Here is a 22,039-nt window from a genome sequence, read left to right as displayed (position 1 = left end):
TTCCTCCTTCAAAATTACAAACACTGTACAGTCTTTGTGCTCTGTCCAAAGATACCTAAATCTGTCTGCCAGCATCTACTTTCTTATACTTCAGTTTTGATGGATTAAGAAAGTGAAATACATATTTTTAAATAGTAAGCATTAGCAGTAATGATAGGTGTTGGCGCTGTTGAGGGGAAGTGGTGAAAAGAAATCTAAAGGGCACCTGATATCAGCAGAGAAGAAGGATGCCTGATTAATTTAGGGCCCTCATGTATACTTTATCATGTATACTGTACTGTGGGGGCAACTTACAGAGCACTCTATTGCATCGGCTCCACTGTGAGGGAAACTTATTTGTATTTGCATTTGTCCTTGTAGGCAGCAGAAGAGCAGTCAGCTCTCTTACTGTATCAATCTTCTCATGTAAACTCAGAATGCAAGTAAGCACAAAGCACATTTTCTATTTTCTTTACAGTGGAGGAAAAGCTCTGACTGGACAACATATTCCTGTATTTAATTTGTTCATATTCTATCAATTGACTTGATTTACCACACATTCTACTTTAATGTGCCATCATTCTCTGTGCATCTGAGTCTGCACCTTCAGGTCTTAAATAACCGCAGTGGTGTCCGAGTCATTCCCTACTTTCTATGTAATGTAGTAGTCCACTCAATAGTGGGCATTGACATTTCGAATAATCGCTAATGTTCGACATATTGCATCATAACTAACAGCTGTTTGGAAACGAATGGGGAGCATTGCACTGTGGGATTGTTAGTAGAGTGTTTTGTTCCATAGTGGAATTTGTTAGTGGATTAAATATAATGGACAGATTTGCAAACTCACCACTTGGACACTAGGCTGCTAAAGAAAGGCAAAGCACACTTCCCAGTGAGTGGGAGGTGATTCGGACCCAGCCCGAGATTGAGGTGCTATGAGGTCACCACAGATACATGATGACAGCCCAAGTCAGATGCCTCTTTCCTGAGGGGTCACTCAGTCTCTGTCGGAGGCCTGAGGCACAAAAGGAAGCATGAAAGGTGAAGGAGTGAGTGCTGAGAGCAAAGAATGTGACCACTTGCTCCCTACATCCATACTTGGCTACACATTCCAAGTATGGATTGGTGGTACAATCTGGTTTACTAAAACAAACATTAATTTATTTATTTTTTTAAGTATATAAGAACTTCTTGTATTCTTTCTGGACACTTTCCTACCTCATTGCCCACATCCCTATCTTGGCTGTAGCACAGTGCAGCGAAGCGAGCGTTGGAAGCCCTCAGCCAGTCTCCACCTTTTATGTAAATAGCAGTCCGAGTGACTGGGACCCGAGGCGGAGAGAGCGCTCGGTGAATGGTGGTGGTGTTTGGAGGGAGGGAGGGAGGGGGAGAAGTTGTAGGTCTCCCTGCGCTCGCATGAAGGGGGTGTGGGTCTCGCCTTTCAAGTGTTTGCATCCATTCGCAAGAGCGGAGCGAGAGCTTTACCTTTTGGATGCGAACGTGCAACCATGTCACGAGCGCTTAGCTGTGCCACGCACGAGAACATCTAAACAACACTCACACACGGCAAACGGACTCTGGAGGAATAAAAGCAATGGGTGGACAGATAACGCGAAATGCCCTTTACGGTAAGGCTGAGGTGTTTTTCTATCTATGTTATGGGTGCGCATTAAAACCAAGCTTTTGTTTTAGGCCTACATGTGGAGCTTTGTTAGTTATTTAGTTGCGCCGCGTGGTGAAGCGTCTTAATTCATTGCCGACTGTTAGCTAGGCGGTGTTATCAGACACCATACTACCACTGTAGCCCGTTCTTTGGTCACAGTGACGTCACGCCGCTAATTAGAATAGGGGTCTCGAGACACGCAGTTGCGTCCACTTGTCCGTTGATTAATGAATTGTAGCAAACAAGGAAATCAGCACCTCCTCGCGCTCCCACAAAGACCGACTCTCCCATGTCAAACGGTTCTAAACAGTTGACATTGTGTGGACATTCGAACGTGTCGGTGACGGATGGAAAGTTGTGGGGGGTTCCCTCAGCTCGGGACCTATGGTGGGGTTTCCTCTGGTTAATAAAGCTCGTGCAGCTGCGCTTCACCACGTCGCTGCATTGCTCTCCAGGTGCAGGTTCCCCTGATGATAACGAAGTTCTCTAATCCGCCAATATCTCACATGATAGTGTGTCACTGCAAGCGAAACAGCCATTACTCTAAATTGGTGTTGGATCGTTGTGGCGATGTGGATTTGTGCTCATTAAAAAATAAAATGAAATAAAAAAAACACTAAAAGTTTATTAAACACATGTCTTTCGCAGCACCCATCAGTTAAACAGTTACTTTACAGTAGCTTCATGGGCAAATGTAGGCCAGCTTCAGGCCTTATATTGTTGGATGCTCCCTGGGGTGACGGGCAGCTGTACCCATCACAATTGATTTGAGCAAGATGTGAGCAGCTTCCCCTCCAGCAACACAGGACATTAACAGTATGATTTTGAGCTAACAACATTAATATTATTAGCATGTTATGGGAATTTTTGGGGAAAGGGTAGGTCACAGCTTCTTTTGGTTTTAACCACCTGATCAGTCTAAATAAAGACCCAAGATTAATCCAATTACTTTAAAGAGGCAGGCTAAGACAGGTGTAAAAGGAGACTACAGGTCCTTCTATTCAATGTGAGACACCTCATTCAAATTAATATTTGTGATGTTTACATTCAATATAGGATGCCTGCCGTGCAATTGACGTTGTACAGAGGAGTTTTTCAGTTTTTGTCAAACTAATTCAGAAATCGATGTGTTGTAGAATCCCACATAATTCATACAGGCCTCACGCTGTTGTGAAAGAAAGGTTATCACAGAGTTCAGACAACGGTTTGCTTTGTTATAATGTAATGTGATACTTTCATGTGGATGGGATAAGATGTCTGAACTCTGCGTGTAGTTATTTTACATTTAACATAACAATAATCTGATGTAAATGTATGAAAATTATTTTTGCAAAAATTGTGCTAGTCACACACTAAAAAAGCAGAGTTTGGAAGTGTTCCTGTTTCTTAGTTTGTTACGTTTTGTCTGTGGTATTCGACATGCCATATGATTGTGACATGTGCCTAGCTGTTGTAATGGTATCGGATATTTTAGTGCCTGCCAACTTCATTGACATCATTCATCAATAAACCATTTTATGCCATAGAGTTTTACTTTGTCATTGCATGAAAAACTCAAGTTTTCCTAATAATATGGCTGCATTCTGTTTGCAGTTGCAGGGGTCTTTCATCCTGCATGCCGTGTCACTGGCAGACATTTAAATGGAAATTAATTGGACTAATTACACTCGTGATTTTCCTACTATGAAATTCAAATCCTACTGCCCTCGGTGGCCACTTCACTTATACTTAAGAACTTTGTCCAAATTTCCCGTACGTTTTCATTACATTCGATGACTTTGCTGCCACCAATCCACAGTTCTCTTTATTTATTTACAAAGTACATTGTTCTTGTACATATCACTTAACATTGCTTGAACTTCATGCAGGAACCACTTGTTTGTTATTTTCAGTTTAATCTATGGTATTTTGTAATATGAACAAACTTAAATCTGCATAATTCAATTCAATTCAACTTTATTTATATAGCGCCGATTCACAACAAAGTCATGGTCAAAGTCAGGGCACTTTACAGAATTACAGCATAGTCAAATGATTTGATATGAAACCTCCTTAATTAATTAATGTCAAATTACACATAAACAACGGGCTGTTGGCCCATTAATAAGCCAGTTAGAATCAAACATTGATTAAAGTTGTGTGCTAAAAAAGTCTGTCTGATGCCAATGGGAAGAGGAGAGCAAGTTTAATATTAAAGTACAATTGTTGCTATGGTGATCAACGGCCATGGATTGAAAATATTCGATTGCCTCTTTTCCTTCCTTCTGGAAATAAGGAAAGGCAGCTGGCAAGGAACTCAACCTTTTTTAGAATTGAATCTGTTATTCAGTACCTCCGTGTAAACAGCGATTCAGGATAAGTAAAGTGTCAGTTACTGAGGAACAGATTCTGCTTTCTAAAGTTGCACCTCTGCCGGCTGTTGTTCTCAGGCGTGAAGCACCAGAGCACATCCAGTGTTTGCTGAGTCGGTTGCATAATTGAGTCTGCCGAGTGTGTGGGAGCTCCACTTCTGTGCTCCCGATTGACTGAAAGTGGGCCAGTGTCTGAGGCAGCACAGGCTTATTTGATGGAGTGTCTGGCTCCGTTCAATGTAAATTGGATTCAGTATCCAAATGCAGCTGAAGAGATGCCATATATAACAAAGTGAAGTTTCTAAACTTCTTAGAAACAGATCACATCTAAGTGATATCATGGGATATGCCTCAGGTTACTGAATGCCAAATAAAGGCAATGGGTAGTTAAAAAAGTACACAACCCACAAGCCATGACCAATAATATTTTCTATTTTTCTTCCTCTTTTCTCTTTGTGTGTATGAGAGCAAGAGCTGAAACCAGGCCTCAACTGTTGCTATGGATGGAGAAACATGTCTGTGGGGCAGGCATTGTTAGGTACATATGTCAGTATCACATATGTATTTTTCCTTCTCCTGACATAAGGCAGCATGTTCTGGGCCACAGGCTGTCGTCTATATCATCACTCATAAATAGTCATACTTCCCTTTACATATACATGTGAGGTGTAACTCAACATCTTGTTGCCAGCATGTAAAATTGTGTGCAGACATTTCTGTTTGTGTGTGTGTGTATACACGCCTGCAACCACCCCTTTCATCCTTTTCCCCATGACAGGTCACCTTCAAGGGAGCGCCCACATAATGACTTCCAGCCAGTACTGAATAGCATCTTGCCTGCTTTCAGTCAATACACACTGCATATCATTACGCCTCTCCACCAACCTGCTCCCTCTCACTGCCAAAGAAGCATCATTGTGCTGCACTGTGTGCGGCCTTGCAGTTTTATTACTTATTGATTATTGTTGTGTAATCCTGCTCATGAATAGGATACAATATCAGCAGGGAAATCTAGTGGACCTTATTGGATGGCGTTAGCCAGACCTCCTCATCTCCACTGTATCACCTTTCACTGCCAGGTCATAACAGGGTGAATTATTGATAGCAAAGTGTCACTACTATAGAATAAATCCAAGATAGAAGACTAGAGCACATTACTATATAAGCACAAATGTGTGTCCATTAACTGTAGAGATTAGATGCTTTAGCAGAGTATTAATACTGAAATGGTGGTCACTAGCTCATTTACATAAAAGCCAACACCAATTTTAATATTTGATTGATCACTTTACAGGTATAGAGGCCATACCAAAACATACAAAAACTCACCAGCAGTAACAATTGGAAAGTCAGGTTGGAATTTGTTAAACAATAATTACAAAGATATTCAACTGAGGTTCTATGGACTGCTGAGACCCAATGTTGGGAAGCCTAAAGTGTAGGGGGGAAAAAAAGGATCTGCTCATGATCTAAACCAGTGGTTAGTGTCAGGACCTTCCCTTATATGGCTGCTTCAGATCTTTATTGATGGTTTAACTCATGATGGTAGCTGTAGAATCAATTCAAAGGTGCACGGTCACATTTTGTCTACACATTTAAAACGAATTGGGAGAAATGTCATCATGCATGATGGTGATCCAAAGCCGTGGAACCTTCTCTGTCTTTGATTTGCAGTTTTTAGGACTTTTCAACTTTTATTTCTTGCTGTGCCAAATTCTTTCCATTTTTTTATATTGACTTTTCTAAACATCTTTCATGGATTCACTGCAAATATGACCTTTTTTATTTAAACTTTTTTTAAATTCATGTTTATAACAAGGAGAAAAGTGAGACTTTAGTATCAGTTCAAAGAGAAAAATTGGCCAAAAAATGAAATTCTCTTGGATTAATACAGAGCCAACAGGCCTAAAACCTCTGTCATCTTTCATTCAGAATTGAATTTTAAAGCTCATGTGGAGTCGGCTGTTTATCACCTCACATACGGAGTCATAAAGTAGAGAGATATAGAGTGATATGTTCTGTTGATGCTTTTGTTGCCCTTTTCTCTCTCCACTTTCCACTCAACCCAACCGGTCAAGGCAGATGGCCGCCCACCCTGAGCCTGGTTCTGCTGGAGGTTTCTTCCGTTAATGGGAGTTTTTCCCTCACCACTGTCGCCTAGGGCTTGTTCAAGGGGGAATTGCTGGGTTCTCTCTATACATCTTTATAATCTTGACTTTATTCTGTAAAGTGCCTTGAGATGACTTTGCTGTAAATTGGCGCTATATAAATAAACTTGAATATCTCTTTGTAGACAGACTAATGCACGCTTTTATATCCAGCAGACTAGACTATTTCTATGCTGTCCTCTCTGGTCTACCCAAATACCTTATATAACAGTTACAGTGGTTTCAGAACTCTGCTGTCAGACAAGAAATGTCATCGATGGTAGATAACTTAAACTGGGCTTGACTTATAGTAAGTACAGTAGCATTTCTTGGTTAAAAAAAATAAAATGATTTTAAGGTAGCTAGCTACCCATTTAAATCCATAAAAATAGCACGATTGTATGACGATTACCGCAGCAGTGCAAGCTGTTGTGTGTGGACTTATGTCTGTAGAAATATTTATTTAATTTATTCAAAAAGGCTACCACAACTTCCATGTCACTGAGAAGGATGTTCTCAGAAAAGGTATGTCACAACTTGGGCCCAAACAGATTTGTTACCACATCGGCACCATGTCAGATCAAATGAAAGTTTGGATGAATGGCTTATAGAAATTCGCAATTCAATATGATTATGAGGCTACGTAATGCACTGGCAACAATCCAAATAGTTTAGTTTAGTTTAGTTTAAATAGGTTCTAATTTACAGGCTCACATGACGATGCCCTACCCAGTGACATTATTATCATCATCTATCAGTGCATCAACTTAACATCAACAGATAGATTTGTAATGACGTTGCCTAGCAGCATGTGAAGCCCTTTGGTCACCACTTGCATAATGAGTGATGAGTCCTGGTGCATGTCTTCAGGTAGAGTAGCAGCTATCTCTGCCACAGTAGTACACGTTGAGCCACATGCAGCCTATTGGGTTGCATACACTTGGCCGGTATCAGTGTCTGGATCACACATCTAAATGCACACGCAAGGGCCTTTGGAAATCAGTAAGGGCGGGCAATCAAATACTGTGAGTGTCTGTTAGTGCACTTTGCACAGTAAACAATCGTGGCTAAGCTGTATTTTTAAGCATCTAAACCTAAATGATAATGCAAGTGATTAATTGCTGCTTTTATTAAGTGATTCATTTTACAGCTGATGTTGCATCAGGCTGAAATGCCATTTTGTCATGAGTCAGTGGGATTGAATACATCATCCAGACACTGCCTTGTAAACATCATTAAGATGTTGTTTGTCATTGCCCTCCAGTCTTGTTGGTGGTGTTGTAAATCACTCTGTCAACTGATCCAGGGAGAGTTAAATCAAATAAAGAACTACAACTTGCTACTGTTGGTAATCGAGCAAGCAGTAACATGAGGTTCTGCTCCGCCTAGCCCCTCCCTTCATTGCTCCACCCAGAAATTAATGCTATTATTTGCTGTGAATACTACAATCAACGAGAATTCTACAAAACCTACCATTCAAAAGTCTGTTTTAAAACCTCTTGCATGTTAACTTTGTTCCCCGATTATATGAGCACGCTGATTTCTCAGTATCTCAGTATCTTGGTTATTTAAATGCCTGTAAATGCACTTATTAATTGAAAACAATGTGCTTTTGAAGGCTTTTTCTGAATGGCTAGACGCCTGGGCCTCACTAAAATATATTTATTGCTTTACCACTTCGAGTCTGGGTCACAGAAGCCTTTGACAAGCTCCACATTAGGGAATGTTTGGGAGCACATTGCAACTAAAAAGTATTTTTAGCTTTAAACAGGAACTTTTGCAGATTAGCAACTGCTTTTACTTCGAGTTCATAATAACAGCAGTTGTGTTAAACCCTACATTAGTTCGCATGCATGCATATTTCTGTGTTCTCAAATGGCTAAAACATTTCATATTAGAGGCCATGAGAGATCCAGACAAGTTGTGTTTGAGTGTGTGCCTGCGCGTTCTCTAACCTCCTAGAGGATGAGTGTTAAGCTGGGGTTTACATAGCAGCAAGAACAGGGAGTGGGTTGGTATGTGGGCTACCTGTGCTTCATAAGCACAAATAGTCTGTTGTGACTGAAGGATACAGAGTCATGTTGCCACCGTGCTAAATTTAGACATGGTGGTTATATATGGTGGAGATCCGGGTCAATGGCGCGAGATTAGCTTGCTGCTCCAAAGAGATGTTCATTGGGGTGTGACAGGTATAAGCCACACACAAGCTGTGTATTGTGACGAGGGGACTGAAGGTGTTTGTGTGTGTGTCTGTGTGCGCGCAGACAGTTGCATGTTGTTATTAATGGAATAAAGAACTCTACACTCCAGGGCAGAGACAGAAGAGGACAAGTTTTTCACCCTTTTCTTCATCTTGCATCCTTGACTGTGAGCAAAATGGCTCCAAAGAGGCTGTTAATACTGCTTTTTTTCCAGATTAAACATGTATACAGACCACAGGAAAAAAAAAAACTCCTTTAAAAAGAGGCAGCTGTCAGATTGATGCTAACAGCAGCCAGTTTTAACCAGTTTACAACAGGCTCTGAGGACATGAGGGAAAAAGTGCACACTAGAACTGCTGTGGGAAAATTGTTTTTCCAGCCATAAAACGACTGTTTTGCTCAAAGTAGATGATCAGTGATAATTAAGGTGGAATTTGCTTAACGTGTAACAAAACATGACTTGGATAGCAGAAAAGGTCAAAGTGTCACAAAGCACTTAAAAAAAACTAATTTAATCCTGAATAGCAGCTTAGTAGTGGACTTAATTGTTGCATTGTATGATTCAGTATATTCTTCCAATAACCTTTGAAAATGAATTTTTCCAGAACAATTTAAATCAAATGATTTGGTTAGAGGATTAAACATCTGTGAGAATCTTTTTTTTATGCTGATGAACAATGATGGAAGAAGTGCTTGCCTTGTACCTTACTTGTAAGTCGCTTTGGATAAAAGCGTCTGCTAAATGACTAAATATAAATATAAAGTGCTAAGATCTCTAAAAAGCTAGAATATGTAACTTAAACTATAAGTTTAGAGGTTTTTTAAATAATGGGTTTTGTCCACGATCACCATACAGACACCAAAACCAACATTGAATCTTATCAAGTTTTATTTCTTGTCAGTCTGGATCCTTTACTAGCTTGAGCCATAGACTTCCACTGTTGTCAAAAACTACTACAACACATCAGCTAGACACACCGCTCGCCTAAATGACATTATTCTTCATTTCATAAATTGTGATCACTATAAATATTGTCTAACCGAATGTGAATCACCATAACTCCAACAGAGATGACTGTCCACGGTACAAGGAAATGTCAATTTGTAGAATGTGGGGCAACGTCTGTTAAAAATATTGAAGTAAAGTAGTAGGAGGATGTGTAAAATGTAAATAAAAATAGAATGCAATTATTTCAAAATATCAACAGCCCATATTTTAATCACTGTAGAACATAAACAACAAATCAGGTGTTGAAACAGACATTTTACCATTGCATGGAAAATATTAGCTCATTTTGAATTTGATGGCAGCCACACATCTCAGAAAAGTTGGAACATGGTGATGTTTACCACCTGTAATTTTAACACCTGTCTGGGAAGTGAGGTGGATCACGTATGGCTTCTTCTTTGCATGATACAGCTTTAACTAACATTTATGGATTCCACAGTGAACTGTGTTTCACAGTGATTTCTGGAAGTGTTCCTGAGACCATGCAGCGATGTCCAGTAGAGAATCATGCCTGTTTTTAATGGACTGTCACCTGAGGCCCCGAAGATCACACGCGCTATATATATATATATACACACACACACACACACACACACACACACACACACACACTGTAGAAGGTCTTAAAAGTCTTCACAATTTTACCTTAAGGAATGTTTCCTGAAATTGTTATTATTTGGTGCAGGTTTTTGCAGATTGGTGAACCTCTGCTCATCTTTACATTCCAGAGGCTCTGCCTCTCTGAAATGTTGCTTTTCTACTCAGTCATCTTACTGACCTGATGCCAAATAACATAATTAGTTGTCAAATCCTCTTCCATTTGTTTTTGATTTCATGCAGTTACTTTTCCAGCCTTTTGTTGCCCCTTTTCCAACTTTTTGGAGATGTGTTGCTGCCATCAAATTCAAAATGAGCTAATATTTTCCATGAAATGGTAAAATGTCTGTTTCAACATCTGATATGTTGTTTATGTTTTATTGTGAATAAAATATGGGTTGGTGAGATTTGCAAATCCATTACCTTCTTTGTTTATTTACGTTTTACACATCCTCCCAACTTTGGAATTGATGTTGTACTTAAGTACAGTATTTAAGTAAATGTACTTATGCATACCCCCATACTCCCAGCCGCTTTGTTTAAGTTGAATCTTAAAAACACATGCAAGCAGATTTGCAAACAGCGAGAACTGGAGCCTATAAATATCATTTTGTTGTGCCTAAGTAAACAAAAGGCATCTGTTGTACCCGAGTTGATAGCTGTAGAGTGAAAGAGCGCACTGATCAAGACCTTTAGATACAAGGGGTTGCTAGGGAACATGAATTCACACATAGCCTGTTTCCCTCTACAGCAGCTGTGCCTCTTTAGTACCCGGTAATGCATTCAGCTCAATCTGTCCAGGACCATGTGCGCCACATTCACCAACTGCTCTCCTGTGGTTCTGTCTAAGACAAAGGCCTTGACGGTTTGCGTAGTTTGGGACCAGATTGAGCAGTACACACATTTACAGAGTAAAAAAAGTGGAGGGTCATTATTAGATTACAAGAGAGTGAGAAGTGGGAGACAAACACAAAGACTGAACACAAAGCGTGCTGTTTTCTAGGACTAGCTACATAGTCTTATCAGGACTCCACCGGACATCTGCTGCTGCCACTGTGTTAGCATCCATCTGTTTGTTACTTGAACAAGGTCTGTTAAGATAAAACATTCCTCTGTGATTACAACAGCAGCTATAGAGTCCAAAGCATCATAAACTGAATAACACACATAATTTTACTTTGAGATTTTTAATTTATTTGTGCGAGCAGGCTGTTACCATACGGTAAAATGAAATTTCAGCACTTTCCCAGGCTGCTAAAAGCAGAAACATATCTTATTTTTCATCTCTTTGATTGATGGTCTGGATTTTTTTTTTTTTTGTTCTCATAGATAGGTGGCCAAACATTTGGTTGAACTTTTTCCAGCATAGCTGTCTGGAGATCTATTTGAAAAGGAAAAAAAAATCAACAAACTGACACACCAACAATAAACTTTAGGCTTGGTAATGTATCAGTCCATCAGATTTCAGGAGATGGGGATGGTATTTAATTCTAGCCAGGGAATCACACAGGAAGAAATCAAAGGCTAGACAGACATACCAATTTCTCCGATGGCAGTAACCTGAATAGTCCATAATCCAGCACAGCTGTGAGACATGTAGTGCTTTGAGTCAGGAGTGGGAGTCTTTCACTGAACCTGCCATCATAACTGCTATTGCTAGCATCATTGCTCTCTGGGCCCAGAAATTAATCCTTGCTGAATATAAAATATCTCGAGGGGGGGAACTTCAAGGAAAATGTGTCTCACTAACTATTGCAAAAATAAGAATCGAAAATTCAAGAGAATGTTGCCATGACACGATATCCATTCGCCAGAAAATATGGACACAAAAACACAAACTTCTGGAAATCATTTCTCATCACAGAAATCCACTGTCTAAGCCAACAGTTTCAACTCAGTTCAGCTTATTTTTAATGTGGAAGGTGCCAGCTCTGGAAAATCTGATATTTATTCAACACATGTTGTTTCTCCGAGCTGCTAAAGCAATTTGGTCATACCCCCTGCAGCCACTCTCTCCTAGAATCACTGTAGACACTCTTTCAGCGCATGCATCTATTTTATCAGGTCAGTTAAGTCCTCCCCTGCAAGTCTTCGTCACTGTTGGCAAGCAATAGAGCCACTGGGTTTTTGGGATGAAGCACATGACAGAGTGTGATATGTGATATTTAATCTTGTTTGGAATGGTGTTATCTGTTTGGTGTTTATTTGGCTACTTTTTAAATACCAGAATAATATCTATTTTACTTTTGATTCAGGTAAATCATGCATTGAGGTTCTGTAGCATGTATGCAGTATGTTAAGTGTTGACATTGCATAATACTGCCAGGCGGCACATGGCTTCTGCTAAGGGGTTGTAGTGACAGATGGCCAACCAAATGTCTTACAGTACAATAGTCATGTGTCTATTTGCTTTTTGCAAGGACAGTTTATCTTGGAACTTTTGAACTTGGAACTAATTTGTAACTCAAGAACATAATTTCAATCTTGATCTGCATTAAGAGATTTGCTTTGTACCCTACAGGGCCCTATGTGAGTGTCACTGATTACCCTATTAGGTCATTGCTCACAAATATTAGGACTCAAAAATCTTCTTATGCTCCAATCCAATCTTATGTTCTGTGACACAAAATTTTATTATCAAATTTGAAACAATAATACAATACAGACTAGGTGCTTTACTCTCTAAACTTATGTGCTTTACTTTCTTACTGTGTCTCAGACTCCCTCAGTGGCCCGTTCCCATCCACGTCACACCGATGCCACCACAAACCCAAGAGGTGTCTGCCTATCCAGTGTGGCAGTGTAGGTGGCCCTCTTCCCATCAGCCCACTTCTCTTTCATCCAAATGCCAAGGGATCCCAAATCGTCATGGACCTCACCCAGAAGACAGTCAAGAGACAGGCCAGTTTCTGCAACGCCATCACCTTCAGCAACAGGCCCATAGCATTGTATGAGCAAGTCCGCCTCAAGGTATTTCACGTCATGTCATGAGCTTTTAAACTGTCAAAATTATTAAGTCCCTTAAAGGTGCCACAATGCAGAGTAAACTACAATCTCTGCATTGAAATAAAAATTGGCTGATTTACCATCAGTTGTTAAAAGGCAGTCAACAGTATTCATGCCAAAATTTTGAGGGAATAATCAAATGTTTTCAAAATAAAACCACTGATGTTCTTCTCTTCTCTTTAGATAACTAAGAAGCAGTGCTGCTGGAGCGGGGCCCTGCGTCTAGGCTTTACCTCCAAAGACCCTTCTAGAATCAACCCAGACAACCTGCCGAAATACGCCTGCCCTGACCTAGTGTCCCAGAGTGGTTTCTGGGCCAAGGCCCTGCCTGAGGAGTTTGCCAATGAGGGCAACGTTATCGCCTTTTGGGTTGACAAGAAGGGCAGAGTTTTCTACCGCATTAACGAGTCCAGTCCCATGCTGTTTTTCAGTGGAGTGCGCACAGCTGAGCCCCTCTGGGCCCTCATTGATGTTTACGGTCTGACACGTGGAGTGCAGCTGCTAGGTAAGATGGTTGAAGAAGCATAGGGCGGAGAAATCCGTTACCAGCTACAGTAGGCAAAGCAGGCAGTTTGCCCTAGGATGCAAGCTCTCTACAGTCGTGGTCATCTGAGTAGCTAAATCCTACAAGCTCTAATGTCTTGGGCTTTAAAATATTACCTACCGGAATGAGGTGTAGGGACCTTTAGAGTAGTCTGTTATGTTTCCCTTCAAGCCAAGAAACAGTCCGGTACAAAATCCTCTGATATGTGAATTTGTGAGATTCAATGGTTCTGGTATGCCAATTCTGTTTGGTTTAGTAAGTTCCCTATCTTAGTTTGGTAAAACACTATGCACCATGCTATAAGACAGGCTCAACAGGGGCCCACTGCACATATTATGTCTCTTGGCCTGCCTGATAATCCAGCCCTGATACTGCTCTTTGTGAAAGACACATAGTTAATATTCTTCCTACACTTCTGCCTTGTCAGTATGCCTTGAAGTTCATCAAAGGCTGGTGTGTTACACCATGTCGGTTGCATCCATCACTTTTAAAAATGCTACCATAATTGTGGTAATTTTTCCTTGTCAAATAGGGTCGATATTGATGCTTTTCTATTCCACATCTATAGGTGATAGTGCAGGTTTCCTTGTCCTAATGTTTACAGTGAAGAGGTCTAAAGTTCCAAGTGTTACCTTCCTGTGGGTGTGTACAGTTAAGCCTTCTATGAAGCAATGGAATAACAACAAACAAAGGCTATCTGTTTCATCAATACATGAATCTTATGTTTACAAGAAAGCAGTGGGGGGAGAAACTCTCGGGCTTTATGAAGTTATGTTAGGTAACTTAGCATACATGCTGAGCATAGTATGATCAAATCTTTCATGTGGGAAAATGTATATGCATACTTTATGTCCCAGGAGATTTAGTGCTGTCATCTCCTCTGCTGTTGTATAAATAAACCTGGGGTCACATGTCCCACAGACAGGACATTTGATTGCAATTGTGCACTGTTTTAATTGACACTATAATCTCTAGGCTGGTGGGAGTGGATGTTTGTTATCGTGACCACGAGGGGAAGCGTTCTTTTTTTTTTTTTTGCTTGCCCTTTCTCTTTGCCTTTCCCTTGATGACAAGTGGCACGTGACTCAAAGATCTATTGCCATAGTCAACATTTTCTGCTTTAATAGATGAGTCTTTGCAGATGGGTAACAAACTGTGGCCCTATCAGATAAAGGGATATGCAGAAAAAAATATTCACATATAAAATAACAGTAGCCCACTAGCTGAGCTTACCACCCTGGGGTTTAGTGTGATTTCTGAGAGATGTCTGACCTGATTAAAACACGACTTCAAGCATTACTTCACTTGTTTTGACCGTCTTTTCATAGTTGCGCCATATGCAGTGCGGCTTTCAGAGCCTGGTCTCCTGTTCCTCAGGGGACTGACAGACTGGCATCTGCCCCTACAGACATGGGCCTGTTCAGAGGGGTGGAACCCTACCAAAGGGTTGAGATAGAAAAACTTTATCTAGATGAGACACAGCCCTGTTTGATGCACAGTGGCCAATTGTTTCAGCTCTGTGCATCACGTTTCTGTGTGCAACATGCCACAAACCTTTCCCTTTGTTCCGTTAGGCGCTTGGGTTTTCACATTTGAGGTCTTTACCTTGCTTTCATTCCTCATTTGTTTCTTCTCAATTGTTTTCTTTTGTCTTCATTTCTGATGTGAGACTGTATATTTGTAGACAATCTATATAGCAATAGAACTGATCTTTTGATCTTTTTTTTTTTTAATTCATTCAAAAATGTTCAGTACCTGAATAGGGCTGTTATGGTTTTAGCTGTTGCTGATAAAGTCTTGTTACAATTACTGTCATAGGCATTTTATCTTCAAGCTCTGGTTGTCTTTCACTTAGATTGTGTATCATATTCTCATTTAAAAACTTCCAATCTCCCCTTCCTGCAATTTTATAACTTGGCCAAATTTTAACTGTAGGATCAATAATATACATATATATTCTCATTATTTTAATGTTTTCAGCAACAAATAAGAATATTAACTATTTACCTTTTGAAAACACAAGTATAAACCTCGCTACATATAGATTGACCTATTTTAAGTTGTTTTTAATGAACACGGAAGGGAAGGTTTTGTCACAGCAGCATGGAGGTTCTACAACTCAGTGATTCCACCTCCTGCTCTTACTGCCAACAGAAAATCAAATGTATCCTTTTTGTCCTTTATCAAAGACAGAATTGATATGGAGCTTACGACAGCCCTTACATCAAATGCATGGTCCTAAAAGGAGAAAAAAGAATGAATTGAGTGGAATAATAATAATAATAACACAGGAGGCATGATTTTAGCACTGATATTAGCATCATTTGGAGAAAGTCAAACGTTTAAACTGTTAACTGGTAAATTAGTAAAGCTTTCTGCTTGGCTCTTGGAAGGAGATTTACATGCATTACAGACATGCATATATGTGCAATGGCAATTCTGGGCACTAAGAAACAAGAAGAATAGCTCCTTTGTTGTATTTGACTGAAAAACAAGTTGCTGGATTGCACATGCTTTAGACAAAACTAGCAGGTTTTTTCATGTTCAAAGGTATGAACTGTTCATTGTAATGTTACGCATATTAAAACAAATCCCTTTAGCCGCTAAATCTGCTAACTGCTGCACAGTGTTCACATGTTGGCCAACAGGTTGACCAACAGGACTTGTGTAACCGGTACAACTTTATTGCATCACTCTTCCAAAAGTTATTCCCTTATTTGGTGTCTTCAGTAGGGTTGAGATCTGGTGACTCTGAAGTTCATAACATATGATCATTTTCATACTCATCAAACCAGTCAGTGACTCCTTTTGTCCATAGGTACTGTTGACCTGGTAGAGACCATTGGCATTAAAATAAATATTTTTCATTGTAATATACAGATGATCACTCAGAATAAGTTTGGAATGATTTGCAGTGATCCTGTCATCTTAGGGGACATGCTGACCCAAACCATGCCAGCAAAATACCCCCCAAAGCAAAGCAGAGTCACTAGATTCCCTTATTATAGGGGTCAAGCATTCAAGTGGGTTTATCTGAATTTGGTCAGCAGCCTACAGCTGGAAATAAGGCTGTTTTAGTAGTGAAACTAAATAGTAAATGTGTGAGGCTGAAAGACTATATATTTTCCTTAGAGCTAAGGATATTAAGACAGAAGTTTCGCGAGCAGTTATTTCTTTGCACATGTTTGGTGGTGACTTGTTGGCTGTACCTTTGTGTGTTATATAAGGCTGTTCTGAGATAAATAGAACCCCCGGATTTTGCACCGCTTTGATGTAGAAAGATTCAAATAGGATGTGAATCATATAATAATCTGCTCAGTATGGGGAAATGCATCATACTGTACATGACAGGAACTTGGGGGACCAGGGCTGCTTTAGTCGTTTCACACCTCCACAAGCATGATGACAACTATTTTACCTTCCACTTTCCAACCTGTTAATGAATTTAAGACAGAAAGAAAGATTGGACGCCTCCAAATCCTTGCAATAATTAATACACCTCAGTAAATACAGCTACTTAGTCGGGCATACATGCAAATTTTGTAAGTGACATCTACTTTTTTCATAAGAGCCATTTCTGCTGCGTTCTGCTTTGATGTAATTAAACTCACCTTCTTAGGTGATACGTGACGTCTCTGCTTAGGAGCCTGGGGTAGCACGTGATTGACTGCACCCAGACTTGACCTGGGTGAATACAATATTCTGGAGGTGTGGCAGGATAATATTTGGGCCAGACTGAAGCAGTCCCCATAGGCTTAAAATCCAAGCCAGAAAGGTTGTTTAATATAAAGATATGTCTTGGTTCCCAAAGGTTACCTGTCACTTTCATGCGCACACATGCGCAACCACTGCAGGCTTTTACTAGACTTTGGGAAGGAGCCTGAGTAACTCCAGCTGTTGTAAAGCCAGCAGGACTCAGATTGTGTGAGTCACTCACAGTGGAACTTTAATCAAGAGGAGCCCTGTGTAACTTCCCTGAAGGACAAGAGAGAGTCTGATTGCAAAGTCTTGTGGCTGCTATCACCTCTCAGCCCGTCTGACTCAGAGAAGGAGTTGGCCAATCTGTCACCTCAAAGAAGCAGTTCATTTAGTTCATGCATAGTGTCCTAAAAGGGAGGCTCTCTCTGTAGTCCATCAGAAAAAGTACATGTACACTCTGGTGGAAAGACTAAAGAGGATTTGACAACTGCAGAGTTACGAGATTGTCTTGACACGATAGCACTTAACTGGAGAATGAGGTCCCATTGTATCTACAGGGATCAAAGATATTGGCTATCACTGTACGTGAGTGACAGAGCAGCTGTTGTAATAAAAAAAACATTTTTGAAAATGGCCAATTTTGTCAAATCAAGTGGAAAAGGCTGCCATGTGCTAACAGTTCCTTTTTCCATGATACCACGACCCCCCATCTCTTTTTTTTGGCAATGCTTTGTTTATTTTACAGGACAAATCAGCAGCGATTGCAGAAATGTGCTATTGTGTAAAAATGTCAGATGAGAACAAGGTGAAAGGAAAACTAATCCTGAAAACCACAGTGCTTCAGAGACAGTAAAACAAAGTGCGAAGGTTTGATGTATGAAGGTGCAGCAGGCATCTTTCAAAAGATGTGTTCGAAGAGGTTGCTTAAATTTTGACAGTTATCAAGTCAGGGTCGTCCCATTTGAACATTTCATAACATGTAAGTGTTAGTGAAGCTAAATTGAAGGATGCATCTTTGATAGAATATCCTCATGTGTTCTCATGTAGCCTTTCAGCTCGTTTGGTAGAAGAGCAGTGTAACGTTTGCCACAAGTTTCTTTCCGTTTAGCAACGCTTAGTACAATGCACAGGTGGAGGTACGATACTACACACAGGCAAGCAATATTGTAACATTCACTTAGACTTCATCAGACTGTTTGCAGAGCATGATTGTATTAACATTTTAATGACATAAAACCTTTTTGATTAAGCCTGTTGGCTCACAAGAAACCAGGCTGTTAACCTTAACAAAACTAACAATACTTTATTTAATACAGTTATTTTAAAAGTTAGTAATGTCTCAAGATACCCAATTGCCATGCCATGCAATTCAACCTCGTACCTTATTAAAAGTGTATATGAGAAATGCAGTTTTAAAACAATCCTAAAATCCCTCTCACATGACCCAAAGAAGCATTTGTTAAGTGCCAGCAGGCATCTGTGGAATTTGCGCTTTTAAGTTTCCCATATGGAGAAACATTGTTCATTTACAGATTGTTCCCAAATTATTTTGATCAAACTCCTTCAATAAAGTGTCAGTGTTTTGCCAACTATTAGTGCTGTTATTTTACAGATTTTTCCCATAATATTCTGATCAAATACCTTGAATAAACTGTTAATGCTAGAATAAACTAATTAAAATCATGCCAGACTTTAAATTTAACCAAATACATAATGTTTAAAAACATGCTTTTAATTTAAAACAATATTTCATTATTCAGTTTTTGTAGAATTAGAGTACAAGGCTTAAATAAAATACAACCTTGTATATTTAAACTAATTAACAGTAGAAAAGTTTTTTCAAATTCTCATAACAAAACATGAATTTATGAAAATAGGAATGATTGTGAGCAAAGAATACCGCAGGGTTTTGTGTGTACACAAAGATTTAAAAAAACGAGTTATCTTCACAGATTGATTTATTTTTTTAGGTTTGTGATAACAAAATTTGTTGTATTTTCTGGTGGAACAACAAAGCCACTGTATTTGTGTGTTGTCTTTCTTCTATATTGTTTTCCACAATATTCCCAACACTTGGGGGCTCTCTATACTGTACGCTTACAATATTATATCTGGTCAAACCTTACAGTGTCTTAATTTAAAATCCTTACTTTATAGTGTATTAATAATGAAAATCAAAACATACGGCAAAAGGTCAATGAAACTGTACCAGAAGTACAGAAGTAACCCTTGCAAGAGTCAGTCTCTGCCATGTGAGTTCGTCACTCTTGGCGATTGCACTTCTATTGTCCCGCGGGATGGCGTGTGATGACAGTATATGTTCTGTAGGTGGCGCTGACAGCTGCAGCTTACAGTCCGAGTTACAGCACCTGGTGCACGAGCACATCATATTCCCTGCCATAACATACACTACCAGTAGTACTGTCCTTAGTCCAGTATATTGTTGGTGTACAGACAATATAACCAGTATTTTTCAAGAAACATGAGAACAGCAAACTTTTCCAAAACAAAATTTCAAGGAACCTAGATATGTTGCAGTTAAATTCAGATTAAGTACAACAGATCAAGCAATTGCACAGATATTTACTGTTCAGACATGATGCCTGCTTTCAATATTTATATGGCAGAATGTCAAGAAAGCCTTTTGTTGTATCAATGTATCTCAGTTTATGTGATCTCATCAATCTAACAATGTTTAGTTCAAATCATATGCGTCATTTTTTTTTTATTCCCAGGTAAAAACTGAAAACATTCGGGTCAAATTTAATTACTGGATAAACCATTATATTCAGACTTGCATGTTCCTGCAGACCTGCAGTTTTAGAGGCTGGCATATGAACCGTGATCACGTCAGAAGAAGAGAGAGACACATTTAAGGGTATTCTAATATTAAACTATAAGGAAAATAACTAAATTTTTTATAAATCATTTGTCATTGCATGGAAAAGTCAGTGCAGGACATGTTGAATTGAGAAAGGAGGAAAAGCTCCAGTTGATCTGACCCCAAAACCATGCACAGTAAAACATGACCGCAGACCATGATGATTAAAAACGAATCCATGTAATTCACGTTACATTTAACAAGATTTCCACATGTTCCCTATATACTGCAGTTGATACTCACTAGTGATGGAGCTTGCTCTTTGTTTTCAAGATTCTAAGAACTTTATTGATCCCATAGGGAAATTGTGTTGCCTTGTTACAGCTGCTCTCCACATGAAAGGTAGAAAAGAAAGGAAAAAGTCTTCCACCAAACCAAGACAATAAACAAATACTAACTACTCATCAATGCATAAGAAAAAACCCAACTAGAGAAATAAACATAGATATACAAATAAACATACAAATAAACACACCCAGGTATTTGTACTCCAAAACTACTTCCACCCCCTCTCCCTATATGGAGAGAGCATTGACAGTAGTCCCGGACTTCCTCAAGTCCACCACCAGTTCCTTTGTTTTGCTGATGTTGAGCTGGGAATGATTGTGCTCACTCCAGTTAACAAAACTGTCCACCGCGGACTGATACTTGGGGACATCTCCACCCTGGATACATCCAACAACCGCAGTCCTCTGAAAACCTTGTGGCAGGACTCCGTTGTACCTGAAGTCAGAGGTACACAGGGTGAAGAGAAAGGGAGATAGAACTGTCCTCTGGGTAGCACCTGTGCTGCAGGTCAAAATGTCAAACAGTTCTGCAGATGGACATACTGAGGTCATTGAGTAAGGTGGTCCAAAATCCAGGCAACCATGGGTGTGTCATCGAGCATCTTTTATGTCTCCCCTAGCAGGAGAGGATGGATTGTGTCAAAAGCACTGGAAAAGTCAAAGAACATAATGCTTACAGTGGGACACTGCGGCGGCTCACTTTCAGTACTGGTACAAAGCATGATGTCTTCTATCCTACAGGTATCCTCTCTAGTTTCAGGCTCAGGTTGAAGATGTGCTGAAGGAGGTCACGTAGCTGTGGGGCACAGGCTTCCAGTATCCTGGGGCTGGCTCCATCAGGACCTGCACCCTTTGTGGGGCGAAGCCTGAATAGCTGACTCCTGACCTGCTCTGCATGGTCATTGCTGCAGAGACGGCAGTCGTGTTGGAGTCATGCAGGGGCGAGATGTGGGCACCTGTGAGTAAGCTCCTTGGGGGGTGGATATGAGGCACGTGAAATCTATTGAAAAGGTGTTAAAATCATTAGCTGTGTCCACACTTCCCTCTGTCCTCTGGCTCCTGGAATATCCAGTAATGCTTTTCATGCTACTCCAGACTTCTCTAGTATCTTTCTGTTTGCTTTCCCATGGTTTGTTGTTTGGGAAGCAGCGGACAGTTTTTGTTGGTATACAGATGTCAACACAGAAATTGATGTACTCTGTAATGCAGCCTGTCAGTCCATCAATGTCCTCACCATGTGTCTCTCAGAGTATGTTTCCATTCTGTGCCCTCAAGACATCCTTGCAGGGCATTTGTGGTACCCTCAGACCATCTTTCCACTGTTGTGATTGTGTAGGGAAGGGAAAAAGAGCTGTAGGTCTCTTAACATTTGAGTACATAAGGTCCAGTGTCATCTCCCCCCTGGTGTGACAAGCCACATACTGTGTGAAGGTGGGGAGGGTCTTGGAGAGGGTTGCATGATTAGTCACCGGAGATCAAGAGGGCGCAGGGATGTTCGGTCTGGGGTCTCGCTGCGACAGAGTGTATGATGTCACATGCACTGTCTGCGGAAGCGGAGGGAAGAATATAGATGGCGATCAATTTGGGGTAGTGAGAACTCTCTGGGCATAAAGTATGGATGGAGGCCTACCGCCAACATTTCAAATAAACTAAGATAAAAACCCACGCAACT

At 40.2% G+C, this 22,039-nt stretch overlaps 1 protein-coding gene across 2 annotated transcripts in view; it reads left to right on the top strand.

Moving 5' to 3' along the window:
- Positions 1–22,039, top strand: part of neurl1aa (neuralized E3 ubiquitin protein ligase 1Aa) — a 76,238-nt gene that overhangs the window by 28,942 nt on the left and 25,257 nt on the right. Inside the window, exons 1-3 of one of the 2 annotated variants that reach the window (XM_067498601.1) lie at positions 1,358–1,610; positions 12,670–12,920; positions 13,140–13,461. In XM_067498601.1, coding sequence (XP_067354702.1) covers positions 1,577–1,610; positions 12,670–12,920; positions 13,140–13,461 — 607 coding nt within the window. In that variant the 5' untranslated portion in view covers positions 1,358–1,576. Of the gene's footprint in view, positions 1–1,357; positions 1,611–12,669; positions 12,921–13,139; positions 13,462–22,039 lie in introns of those variants that run through there. The other variant, XM_067498600.1, reaches the window with a different exon arrangement.

This window comes from Channa argus, chromosome 3 (genome assembly GCF_033026475.1).
Source record: "Channa argus isolate prfri chromosome 3, Channa argus male v1.0, whole genome shotgun sequence".
Lineage (NCBI taxonomy): Eukaryota > Metazoa > Chordata > Actinopteri > Anabantiformes > Channidae > Channa > Channa argus.
This window is presented reverse-complemented; position numbering and strand designations above follow the sequence as displayed.